The sequence below is a fragment of the Alligator sinensis genome, unplaced genomic scaffold (genome assembly GCF_000455745.1).
Source record: "Alligator sinensis unplaced genomic scaffold, ASM45574v1 scaffold1048_1, whole genome shotgun sequence".
Lineage (NCBI taxonomy): Eukaryota > Metazoa > Chordata > Crocodylia > Alligatoridae > Alligator > Alligator sinensis.
The window spans coordinates 11,588-25,270 of record NW_005842736.1 but is presented as its reverse complement, the minus strand read 5'-3'; the positions used below and the strand labels follow the sequence as shown (position 1 = coordinate 25,270).

Genomic DNA, 13,683 nt, shown 5'->3' with positions numbered 1-13,683 from the left:
TGAGCCGTAATTTCATACTTATTCAGAGGTTATGCTTCAGAAAAATATGTGATTTATGCCCAAATTAAAGGATTTCTTGTTTTCAAGTAGAGATGTTTTTTTTTTTCTTGTGGGGAGGAGGAAAATGGAAGTAATAGTTGACAGACAACATGGTTGTAAAATACCAAACTTTTTTTTAACTTCTTTTTTAGTTTAAAATATCATTGGGAAAGGGTGGCTAATATATTTCCTTGCACACAGCATGCTCCCATATACAGGACACACCTTGCTCTTTAAGGACAGCCTGAAGTGGAGGATGAAATCTTACTTTGTGGTAGCTGTATAGCAGCAGCTAGGGAACTGAGCCTGCTTCTGACCCCACTGCCAACCCTGTGTGTCAGATGAGGCCCCCAAACCAACCCAGTGCACTGGGTCTGGGAGCAGTGTGCCAAATCCAACCCCATCTGCTGGCTCTGGAGCCTTGTGCTGAGTTGGACCCAGCACATTGAGTCAGGAACCACACGCTAGGTCGGGCTGAGCACTAACTCTAAGGCTGTGCACCCGCACAGATCAGGTCTGAGGTCATACGCTGGCCATGTGCCAGTCTCTCCCTGTACATTGGCTCCAGAGCTGTGTGCTGGGCCCGACCCCATGTGTTGGCTCTAGGGCTGTATGCTGAGTCTGGCCATGTACCAACCCTGTGCAGTGACCTGGTCCAGCTCATGGGGCCATACCATCTGGTTGGGGGTGGTGCTCTTCACAGGTCCTGAAATTTGACAGCAGGGGAGCAATGGCAGTATTAATTACCATAGTTTTCAGAGCCATGGCAGTTAACTCTGCCATCAGTCTTCTGCTGCCAAATTTTCATCCTTGGAGAGATTCATTTTTCTCACATACAGTGCATACCCCAAATTTCACCAGCTGGTTTTACAAGGGAAAAAGGCATAGGGCATATGCAACAAGATAAGCATCCTCCTGAATTGATGGAAATCTAACCATAACAACATTATGCCAATGCATGAGAACCAGAAGGTGAAGCTGATGAATATTGACTAGTGAATAAAAAGAGGTTTTCAAAAAGAGTTGTTTATACTTGGCACATTCTGTGTAGGCTTCAACAACTTTGGGGGGGGGTAAATAATTTTTTTGTTTAATGCTTAAAATATATATTTTATAAGTATGCATCAAGACTGCCATCATTTGAAAATATAAAAGGTATAGAAAGCTTTCATAAAATATATAAACTGGGTCACATTATTGTATGACACTGATATAGTCCTGAAATTTATTACTATTAGTCTGTATTCCAAACCATCTTTTCCTTGATCCTAAATTAATCCTAATCATGTGTGATCTCTCCTTTTTATTTAAACAGAGGCATCGTGCACAAATGCAATACTCTTTGAAGTTCTGCTTTGCTAAAGGGATGCTTGCTTTTGCCTTTTTACAGTAAAGGGCAGCTGTTTCGCCCTTTTTTACTTCTAATATTTATCATACATGACTGCTGGATTTCAGGTTTCCTGAACAATGGTCCTCTGAGAGTTGTAGTGGTGGAACACAAACTGTTTTCCCTCCTCATCCTTTACCCACACTCTCTAAAAGAAATAAAGTGTGTTATTTTTCATGCTCCTTCTTTATCATCTAGCCTTCCCATCAGTGCGGGCAGCCTCAGATACCTCCTTTTACTGAGAAAATCCCAACATTGTGGTTCTCTTCCCTCTGGTCCCTCTGTTGATTAGTATCTGGTAGGCTAATTTGCTGCAGAAATTCATTTGTACTAGTAGTCTCACCTAGTTGGATAGAGAAAGAAAGGAATGTGGTGGATGGAAGCTGATGAGGCCAAGCCCTGTAAGGAAGAACAAGGGAGGTATTTTGCCATCCACTAATGTCTGTATTCATAAGCTGTCTGTACAGCATTGATGCTCTGACCAAGAGCATCCACCTCAGCTGATTGCAGGGCAAGGCAGGGTTGATATCTATCTAAGATATGATATAAAGGTTGATATCCCATGAAACTTGTGACAAACTTTGGTTCTCTTTCCAGTTCTGAGACATTTTTGGAGTTGTTGCTTTGTCTCTAATGTGAGGATTTCAATTTTTTAGGTATTTAATTTTGATCCTGGAGCTGCTGTGAAACAGAGAACTGCTGAAGATGTAAAAGCAGATGAAGATGTCACCAAGCTATGCATTCATAAACGAAAAATTATTGCTGTGGCTACACTCCATAAAAGCATGGAAACGCCTCATCCTTCACTCGTTCTGACTAGTCCTGGAGGGGGAACAAGTAAGTAATATTATGCAAGGAAAAGCAGACTTATATGTTTTTGCGAAGTTACAAACTATTGCATTATAAAAGTACAGTAAAATCCCTGTTATCCGGCATTTGAGTAACTGGAACACTCTATTAACCGGAATTTCCGGCCAGCTGTCCAGGCTCCGGGAGGATGAAGTTTGCTCATGGCGGCGACTGCCGCCACCCACCACCCTGTGCTGCCGCTGCGCCGTGTGGAGCCAGAAACCCCTGTGCCTCGGGTAACTGGCATTTTAAGTTACTGGCACCCCTCATTCCCCACTTATGCCAGATAATAGGGATTTTACTGTAACTAACAAACTACAAAACCGCTCCTGATATAATTTTAGAATGAAGAATTTGCAAGTAGAAAATTCCTAAAGTTAAGATGTACATAAAACTGTTAATTTAGCTACGCAGTATTTGGTACATATGTGCTGTATTTTTTAAATACTATTTCTGGTGTTAAAACTTTACCTTAATAGGTCAATGCAATGCAATGCTGTTAGAACCCTTAACTGTATAGTTTTCTGATTCCTGTGCACTTAGTTTAAGCTTTACTGTGACATGACTATACTATGTCTTTTGCATTTAATTTCTGTATTAAGAAGTAGAAAAAAGTAAAAAAGAAATAAATAATAAGTTAACAATTAAATCCCTAACCAACATGGGTCAGTTATGCAGCCTTCCATGACTGCTTCCCTACAAGATCACTGTGCATTTCCCAGTTGAAGAAGTAAGCCTCCTAGCACACAACTCCTCCCCTATAATATGCCCCAGTAAAGCTAAGATTGGATACGCACACTTACATTTCATTTCATATATACCTGGATCCAACATTCAGAGGTAAGAACTTGCATAAATTTGCTTCGGTAATTCAGTCACAGTTTCAAATATTTCATGTATTTGAATTAACATTGATTGTAGAAGTTGAATGAGTTTCGGCAGCTAGTAATGATGGGAGGAAAAGAAGCTTGTCACCATAGTATAGTTGAGTGACATTGGCAGGTAGGATGAAGAACAGGTTTGTCATTGCAGCTTGTGTGCATTGTTGTCTTCTATAGGGAAGGTGACAAATGAATATTTGTCCGTAGTCCTTTAGATTTATTTGAATATGCCATCTGCAAATCATATATTCAGTGCGAGGGAAAATTTAATACTATTTGAGGTACAAATTTCCAGAGTAACCAAATTTGTCATAGTGGCCACCATAGGATGATACCATCCTTAAAGTAAAAGGGGGAAATACAGGTTCTAGGAAAAAATGTTAGTAGAAAGAAAAGGAAAGTGAACTTTGTCTGTGTGTGGAAAACGTATGAAGACTAGAATTAATACCACTTAATTTATTAATTCCTTTAGAGTGGATCTAATAAAAAAGCATCTAGTTTTTTTTGTGTACACTCCTCCCTCCCACCACAAACACACAGAGGAATCCTGGAAACAAAAAGAGAAAGCTCCTCCTAGAAACAACCTAAATTCAGTGTCCAGATATCCTAAATAAAACTGCAGCAAGAATGGCTACAAGAGCTTTAATTTAGTAAAACATTAAAATGCATGTTTTAAGTCTACCCTTTTTTGACAAAGCATGTGTCAACTTTAAGTAGGAGCAAAAGTATTTTGCTAAAACAAAATAGTTAGAATAAAAATGGTGCAAAGAGGACTATTTTCATTGAGCCAACTCTCATGTTTAGAATTTTAAACATTAGAAACATTTGACTCAATTGAATGCAGAACAGGTATGAGCAATTTATATATGTAGATGTATAGATATATTCATCTAATCTTAGAATCCAACCCGCAGATTGGCTCGCATGCAGGGCCAGGCCAGTGGGGGTGTCACATGCGGCATTTGCTCTGGACCAGCCCCATGTGCTGCTGGCTAGGGGTGTGCAAAGCAGGCAGTATTCGATTCGGATTCTGAAGATTTTATTCTGATTCGGAGAATCCATGATTCGGCCATAGACACAGCTTTAAATATTTTTTCTACATACCTCAAGGTACCAGGTGTAGGTGTGGCTCGTGGACACTGAGATGGTGGGGCGGATGGAGCATCCCACAGGAGTGCAGGGGGGCCCCCATGTACTCAGTGGTGGACCGGAAGTATTCCTGGTCCATTTCTGGGTCCGCCACAGAGCATGCGGGGGACCCCCTCCATGCCCCCCAGCTCAGCTATCGGCCACAGGGGGACCCCAGGTGCCCCTGCAGACCCAGGAGGCACCCAGTTACTGAGCTAGGGAATGGCGCGGGGGAGGAGTGAGGGGGGAGTCCCCTGTATGCTCCACAGCAGACCTGAAAGTGGACTGGAAGTACTTCTGGTCCACTTCTGGATCCTCCATCAAGCATGTGGGGGGACCCCCCTCCCCTCCATGCTCCTGTGGGACGCTTCATCTGCCCCACCATCTCAGCGTTCATGAGCTGCGCCTGGTATCTTGAGGTATGTCAAAACAAACATAAAGCTGTGTCTATGGTTTAATCTATACGTATCAAATCAGAGGCTTCCGATTCGATTTGGAGAGATTAATGGGTCTCCTGATTTGATTCAGAGATTTTGCCACCAAATTGGCCTGAATCTCCTCTGAATTGAATCAGTGACCGAAGCTTTGCACAGCTCTACTGGTGGCACATGTGCCAACTCTAGCCCTGTATAGCACATGCAGCATTTGCTGGCTCCAGTCCCCAACAGTGCATGGAGCTAGCCTGGCACATGCTACACATGGCGCATGGGGCCAGTCTGGGGTGTGTGCTGCACATGCTACCTGTGCTGAACCAGGCCTGTGCATTGATTCAGGCTTATGGTGACCAGTCTGTGGACTCAGTCCAGACCAGCCCTGCACACTGGAACTGGGGCTGGCCTGATATGAGCACTGTGTGCAGCAGACACCTCAGATTAGCCCTGCATGCAGTTTGCATTGGCACCAGTCTATACACACTGCATGTAGTATGTGCCAGCCCCAGCCTGCTGCAGCACACAGGGCTTGTCTGGGGCCCGCACGGCATACAGCACCTGTGCCAGATCAGCCCTACATGCTGCCTCTGCCATGCAGGGCTCATCTGTGGGCCTGATCTGGACCAGCTCCAGAGCTCGCATGTGGGGCTGCTCTGATGCAAATGCCACATGCAGCATACGCACTGGACTAGCCCTGTGCACCATGTGCAATGCATGCCAGACCCAGCCTCACACAGTGTACAGCCTGTGCTAGACAAGTTCCACATGCCTCATTCAGGCCAGGCCAAGACCCACAAGCTTCACAACAGCCTGGATAATAGGGCTTATGGGCCAGATCCAGTCTGCAGGACGTATCTTTGACACCCCTGATCTAATCTAGAGGTAGTTGTTTAATCTCTATACAGTATTAAATTTACCGTACTCATAGTAATGTTATCCATGCAATATTATCAATAATCTAGTTGAGCAGCTGTTATTGATAACACACAGTGATACATATTGAAAGTATTTTTGAGCTGTAAGATTTTGTACATTCAGCATATTTTTGAAAATCTGATACTAACAGGTGTGTTTGTCATCCAATTGAACATATTTATTAAAACCTGTTTGATTTATGAATTAGAATTAGACAAAAGGATGGTACACTATGTTCAACTTCCTTTATTTTAATTTTCCCCCACCCTTTGCTGCTATTTGGCCAAGGGGCCTGGTGGCCTCACCCCTTACTGCTGATTGGTTGTGGAGGAGGTGGCTCCACCCCTTACTGCTGATTGGTCGCAGGGGGCAGTTGTCCCATTCCCACCACCACCAAGGGGACTGAAGCGGCAGTAGTTTGTGCAGTGATGAAGGTTGAGGGCTCAGATACCCTGTTTATGGAAGTACTTCATATTATTATTTTTTTTTTCCTAGAGAAACATCTGTAGGAAGTAACATCCAAAAAACACCTATGCTAATAAAAAGCTATTTATGCAGCAAAATCAAGTATACATTTGCATACAGTCTTCAATTATATGACTACATACTATTTTCTAAATAGGTGACTGTTAATCTAGGACATGATAACTTTCGAATGCTTTTTTTTTTTTTCAGAAATTAAAACCTTAACATTGTTTTTGCATATAGTCAATTTAATTTCTATGTATTCATTTTTGTCTAAAACAAATTTGTTAAACAGATTTCAAAATAGTAACTGTTATTTGATATCTTTAATATCAGGTGCAACGCCAGTAGTTCCTACTCGAGCAGCAACTCCAAGATCAATGAGGAATAAATCACATGAAGGAATTACAAATTCTGTGATGCCAGAATGTAAGACTCCTTTCAAGTTAATGATAGGGGCATCAAATGCCATGGGTAGGATTTATGTACAAGAAATGGCTGGAAGCCAGCAACAAGAACTTCATTCTGTCTATCCCAGGCAGAGATTGGGCAGTAATGAACTTGGGCAGAAGTCTCCGTATCGTGGCAGTCATGGTGGAATGCCTAGTCCAGCTTCATCAGGATCACAGATATATGGAGATGGCTCAATCTCTCCTAGGACTGACCCACTTGGAAGCCCTGATGTTTTCGCACGAAATAATCCCAATTTTCATGGAGCACCCAACTCTAGTCCTATACACATGACCAGGACTCCTTTATCTCCACCTTCAGTAATGCTACATGGTTCTCCAGTACAGTCATCCTGTGCAATGGCTGGAAGGACTAATATACCTCTTTCCCCAACCTTGACCACAAAAAGCCCAGTAATGAAAAAGCCCATGTGTAATTTTTCAGCTAATATGGAAATACCACGAGCAATGTTTCACCATAAACCACCCCAAGGCCCACCTCCTCCACCTTCTTGTGCTCTTCAGAAAAAGCCATTAACATCAGAAAAGGATCCGCTTGGCATACTTGACCCTATTCCTAGCAAACCAGTGAATCAGAATCCTGTTATCATTAACCCAACTACTTTCCATTCAAATGTCCACTCTCAGGTACCTGTGATGAATGTAAGCATGCCTCCTGCCGTTGTCCCTTTGCCAAGTAATCTCCCTTTGCCAACAGTAAAACCTGGTCACATGAACCATGGAAGTCACGTACAAAGAATTCAGCATTCGGCTTCAACCTCACTGTCTCCTTCACCAGTGACATCCCCTGTTCATATGATAGCATCTGGGATTGGAAGGATTGAGGCTTCTCCCCAAAGATCACGCTCATCTTCCACGTCATCAGATCATGGAAATTTCATGTTGCCTCCAGTAGGACCACAGTCATCCTGTAGTGGTATTAAAGTTCCTCCCAGATCACCAAGATCAACAATAGGGTCACCAAGACCATCTATGCCATCAAGCCCTTCTACCAAGCCTGATGGACTTCATCAATACAAGGACATCCCTAACCCATTAATTGCTGGAATGAGTAATGTATTAAATCCTCCAAGCAATGCAGTTTTTTCTACTGCATCAGCTGGAAGTGGTCCCTTAAAGAGTCAGCCTGGTTTGCTGGGAATGCCTTTAAATCAGATCTTGAACCAGCACAATGCTGCCTCTTTTCCAGCAAGCAGTTTACTCTCAGCAGCAGCCAAAGCACAGCTAGCAAATCAAAATAAACTTGCTGGTAACAACAATAACAGCAGTAGCAATTCTGGAGCTGTTGCCGGTGGTGGCAACAATGAAGGACATAGCACTTTAAATACCATGTTTCCTCCTACTGCCAATGTTCTTCTACCAACAAGTGAAGGACAAAGTGGTCGAGCAGCACTAAGAGATAAACTGATGTCTCAGCAAAAAGACCCTTTAAGAAAAAGAAAACAGCCAACTACAACAGTGCTGAGTTTGCTTAGGCAGTCTCAGTTGGATAGTTCTGGAGTTCCTAAGTCTGGATCTGATTTGATAAGAAAGCAAAGTCAAGGTTCATTTCCCATCAGTTCAATGTCCCAGTTACTTCAGTCCATGAGTTGTCAAAGCTCTCACATGAGCAGCAATACTACCACTGGTTGTGGGAGCTCAAATACTGTTTTGCCTTGCTCTTCTAACCAGATGCATTTTACAGACACCAATATGAACTCTGGCACTCTTCAGAATTCATTGACACACAGTTTATCTTTAAGAGGAGAAGGTATGCACTGCCAGAATGCAAACACTAATTTTGTTCATGGTACTAGCCCAGGTCCAAACAACCATCTTGCAGGCTTAATAAATCAGATGCAGGCTAGTGGGAACTGTGGGGTGCTCAGTCAGTCAGGAATGGCTTTAGGAAATTCATTACATCCAACACCTCAGTCAAGAATCCAAGCATCCTCCATGCCAGTGATACCAAACAGCATTGTTAGCAGCTGTAATCAAACAAGTCCTGAAACAGGTATGTTTCCCTTTAAAAGGGTACTTGTATGTTTGACAGTTTTCAACTGTTATGAATTGTTTTTACATGTGTATTGTTTTATCTCCTTTGATTTCAGCTTAGCATAAAAGTAGACCTGCTAAAGGCTGATCGCAGGTGATCAAAACTATAGATAGCTGAAAACAGTAATAGCCTAAAACTATTCTTTCTCTACAAAAATGCACACTGTTCCAAAAATCCAGGTCCTGCCTTCCATCTTGCTTTTGTTAACTCTTGCTAAAGCCTCATTTTCTTTTAAAAAAAATAAATAAATAAATAAATAAATAAATAAAATTCATGCACCTGTTTAGGGCCCCAAAACTCAGTTCTCTCTAACCACAAGACCAAATAGATTGATTTTGAGGCATACTGTGAAGACCAACAGAATTAGGCTGTTTTACAGCATGCAAGGGGCCACATTCAAGAGAGAAGGTTGCAATTTCTTAACCAGAAATAGATGGAAAATAGTCAGGGTCATGATCATGTACCACCATTGTGTATGTAACATGATCCCCAAATTGCCAGTTGAGATGTGTCAATCAACTATCCTCAGTGAGCGAAGCCAGTATCATCATGTTTTTATTCTCTGGCTGGTTACCCTGACTTACTAACAACACTTCAGTCCTGTATGGATTGAGCTTCAGCCATTTCATTGAACTCCATGTCCCTGGACTACCAGACAGTAAAAAAGAAGGTCATCTATACCCTTTTCCTTAATTAAAATTGATATAGAAATCTGAATACTATCCACATACTAAAAACACTTCCATCCGTATCTCTCATTTACCAATCCCTTTGTATACTTATTAAAGGAGGAGGGGATAATAGAACTTTGTGAAACTCCCATGTGCCCTCCAGGCGTAAAAATAATGGCCCAAAGCTATGGCTAATCTGGTAGTATCTATGTGCAACATAAGTGACATAGTATATATATTAATTGTTTACTACTTGTATTAAACATATGACAGGCATAAATGCTTGTAGAGTTTGGCTAAATGTCTAAGAGTTCAGAACTAACAAAATAACAATTTTTGGTCAAGTTTATATTTGTGTTAATCTTGATAATTTTACAAGAACTATAACTAGATTGTTGAATAAATTGTATTTAGTTGCAAAAATGCAACAAGTTTTTAGTTATTAAGGCTCCTAGAAGTAGCAGGTATGCAAGGTCAGTTTTCTTCTTTATATTTGTGCTACTTTTTCATAAAAAGGAGACATCTTAAAAAAACCCACATCTTTAATGAACATTGACTAGAAAGAATGACTGTTTAATTTCTCTACAAAATTATAAGGAATGTCTAATACTAATTTTATAAACAGAAAAACAATATTTATTTGATGCATATTTTAGTCTTAAGACTTTAGTTATTTTTCAAAAGTATTTATTAACCTTTTCATTGTACAGAGTCATTGGTAAAAAAAAATCCCATATCAAGTAAAAATTATTGTAATCACACCTTAAGTGGTCACCCAGCCACCTTTTCATTCAGTTAATGGCATGATAAAAAAGGAATAAGCTACAAAGTTATTCCACAAAATATGTGGAATGTTGTAGTTGCTTCCTATCATGTCATTAATTGAATGTGTGGCCTGAGGCCTCTGTGGCTGGGAGTCCCATCAGCATATCAAAGAAGCTGTTACTGCCATCGGCAGGCGCGGGCGGCGGCGGGGGGGGGGGGGGGGGGGGGGCATGTGCCCCCCTGCGTCTGGGAGCTCCAGCTGATGCTAGCTCCCAGCTGTGGGAGCGTATGACCTCGTGGCTGAGAGCCCCATCAGCTGAAATGGCTCCCAGCCATGGGGTTACTCAGTACACCCCTGCGACTGGGAGACCACAGCTGATGCAGTATCTCAGTCACGCAGTGGTTTATGGGGATGCTGGGTAAACTGTGGTCTCACAGTTGTGAGGGTGCATGAAGTACCTCTGTGGCAGGGATGCTGTCAGCTGCAATCTCCCCACTGCAGGGAGCCCTGTGGCATCCCCATAGCTGGGAACCCTATCAGCTGAGGGGGCTCCCAACTGCAGGAGCTTGTTTCTTGCCAGTGCAGGGGGAGCTCAGGATTAGGCTCCTCGTGCACCAGCAATAAGACATGATGGGCTCCGATTCGTAATCCCGCAATCACACTTCCTGCCATGCACACATGGCCTGGTAGGAGGTGCTGTTGTGTGGCTAGTGCATTAGATCCCGTCGTGCCTTTACCTGCATGTGTGGAGGGATACTTGGAATTACTGTACTGTTGGAGCCAGGACTTCCACATTTCTGGAAACACAACCATGTTGTTCCATAAAAGAGAGGTAACAAACTTGATAGCTTGTCCTGTAGTCCTTTCTGTCTGTCTAAATGTCGTCCTCCAGAGCATGGCTGGGCCCTCAGTCACACTTCCTTAAAACTTCTGGTTGGTCAAGTAACAGGCAGGTAGCCCATAACTCTTTTCTTGGCTGTTTTACCCCATCACAGTAAGGAACAACAGAAGGCTTAAATAAGCTCTGCCAGCTCTAAGAGTCCATGTTCCCTTCCATGCAGATCAAAGAGAGAGTTTTGCCTTAAAACATGCTTTCTGGCAAACCCTTCAGAAGACCCCACTGGAGGAAAACCACGTTTCATACCTTCACAGAGGTGAATGGGACCCAGTACTGTGAGGAGAATGGCCAGCTGGGTTCCCCTGGTTTCTTCTCACCAGTGCTGTGAAAGAAAGTGGTGCATACTTTATGCTCTGGACCTCACCCTTTCCAGGCAATTTGTACAAAGAACCAGACAGGTAGAACCAGCACTCAGTTATCAGAGTCCCTTGCTTCCTGCAAATCTCATGTAATCAGCCCCTGACCATGCCCTTGACTCTCACTCCCAAGCCACAGCCCCCCACCCCAGCCCTGCTGGTGCTTCTCACTCCCAGCCCGCAGCCCCCTGGCCCTGCCAGTGCCCATCACTTCCAACCCACAGTCCCCCACCCCTTCCAGCACTGCTAGTGCACCTCACTCCCGACCCACAGTCCCCTGTCCCTGCTGGTCTCCTCACTCCCACAGCCCCCTGCCCTCCCAACCCTGCTGGAGGGGAGCCCCCAGCTGCCATGGCTATGGGATGAGGGCCAGGGCCCGCAGTCCCCTGCCTACCCCAGTACTGCCCAAGCCCCAGCTGCCACATGCAGGAAGTGGCAGTTGCTGTGGCCAGAGCAGAACATGGAGCCTGCCCCGCATCCCCTCACCTGCGGACAGTATGGCCAGAGCAGAGCTGAGTGGAGCCCATGGGGGCCACGGGAGGGGATGAGTTTGCCGACTGCCTACTATGGGCTTGGGGCTCCTTGCCCTGCTGCCCTGCCCCTGGAGGCCTCTGCAGCCCAGTGAGCAGGACCCAGTATGAGAGGGTATCGGGGCTTGATGCTGCTGCTACTGCCGCTGCCATGAGCCCCACATCAGCTGCACCACCATGGCAAGGCACCCCTGACCGCCCAGCAGCAGCAGGGGGAGTGGTGACAACATGGAGTTGTGCCCCTTTTAAAGGAGAAAAATATGTGTTTTTCTCTTTTAAAGGAGAAAATACGCTTTTTCTGCGACAGATGGAAAACACAGATCCCTGGTAATCAGTAAAGAAGGAGAAAACATTCCCCTGTTCTCAATCACAGCAGAAAAGTACGAGTACGAAGCTTGTGTCTGAAATTGCCTATGAGAGAATGGGACTGTTTATACAAGTCAGAAGTGATTAAGAAAGATGTCACGTTATACAGAAGTATTAATAATAAATTTTCATTTGCAGTTTATTAGAGCAGCTTCCCATTAAGACTTGGGAACTTAAGAATGCTCTCCATGCAAGTCTCTGTTTCTACCCTGCCTGTACTCATATGTGGTCTTGCTTGGCCACTTGCTCACAAGACATCTCTTGCGCCAGGGGCAGGTCCTACTGTCATTCTACATGCAGCAGGTTGAAGTGCTCTGTTGCTTGCAATGTCCTTTCTTGCTATCAGGGAGGTTGATTTCCTTTCCTGAGGAGGAGATGTCACTGTATGTTTCAGGATGGAAAAGGCATTGCCAGTTTGAAAGCCATAATAGGATAACAGTAGAGAAAGTACACACACGTACACCTACACAACCATACCTATCTGCCAGGGCAGTGGCAGAGGCTTCCTAAAGAAATGCATTTAAATATAATGAACTATGTCAGGCATGTTGTACACAGAGAATTTTTGTCCTGTATAGCAATATAGTTATCCTTGACTAATACCCCTGTGAATGTTATTAGAGATGAGAATTTTTTATTACATCTTTTATTGGACCAAATGCATTGTTAAGAGAGAAGTCTGGCATGGTTTTGTACACAAAGAACCCTTTATGTGAATGTTGGTATTTTGTTATAACTCTGACATTTGGGGGTTTACCTTAAAAACTATACCAAGCAGAATAAGGTAACCTGGAAAATAGGCAGTCATGTAACAGGCGTTGATTGGGGTTTTACTAGTTTAACTTCCTTGGCTTAAAATCCCACTTTTTTATCAAAAAACTTCTGCCATCCGTACTCATGGTAACTTACTTGACAAATAGCCCATTTCTGGAAGCTAATCAGTGTGAAGATGACAGAACCTGTCTCTAAAATCAAAAGGAAAGTAAAATCTATCTTACTATTTATGCTGTTTGGTTGCTTTTTTGCGTTTTTCCATTTCTCTTAGCTTAAGTCCTGAAAATCAGTTACAACAGTTTCACTTTTGTTAACAGTTTTAGGTCCTTGATGATGTATTATCTGGGTTGTAAGCATTGTTTATGAACAATTGTATTAAAGGGGAGCTAGCAGAGAAATCAGCATATAGTTAATTTTGCATATTCCTTTACTAAAGATTCTAACGTTTCTATTATGTACCAAGAGGAGATCATGAGTTTGTACTCACTTTTTCAGATAATTGATGTTAATGTTTCTGTAACCTTCACGTCTTGTCTTGTTATTAACCAGAGCCTCATATCCCACAAAGAGGTTACACAAGGTAAAGACAGTGGATGGTTCTAAAATATGGCAGTACACATTTTATTCACTAAGCCACACTGCATTTTACTAATAACCTACCATATTTGTCTTTGGTTATGCTGTCTGAAAAAAAAAATGATGTGGATGACTCACTTTAACAC

At 43.0% G+C, this 13,683-nt stretch overlaps 1 protein-coding gene across 11 annotated transcripts in view; it reads left to right on the top strand.

Annotated features, from left to right (window-relative positions):
- LOC102368983 (methyl-CpG-binding domain protein 5) overlaps window positions 1-8,667 on the top strand; it is a 235,939-nt gene extending 227,272 nt beyond the window's left edge. For all 11 annotated transcript variants that reach the window (XM_025216384.1, XM_025216383.1, XM_025216377.1 and 8 more), the window contains 2 exons: window positions 2,083-2,263; window positions 6,432-8,667. In XM_025216384.1, the coding sequence (XP_025072169.1) occupies window positions 2,083-2,263; window positions 6,432-8,665 (2,415 nt within the window). In that variant the 3' untranslated portion in view covers window positions 8,666-8,667. The remainder of the gene's footprint in view (window positions 1-2,082; window positions 2,264-6,431) is intronic.
- The last annotated feature ends 5,016 nt before the right edge of the window (window positions 8,668-13,683 follow it).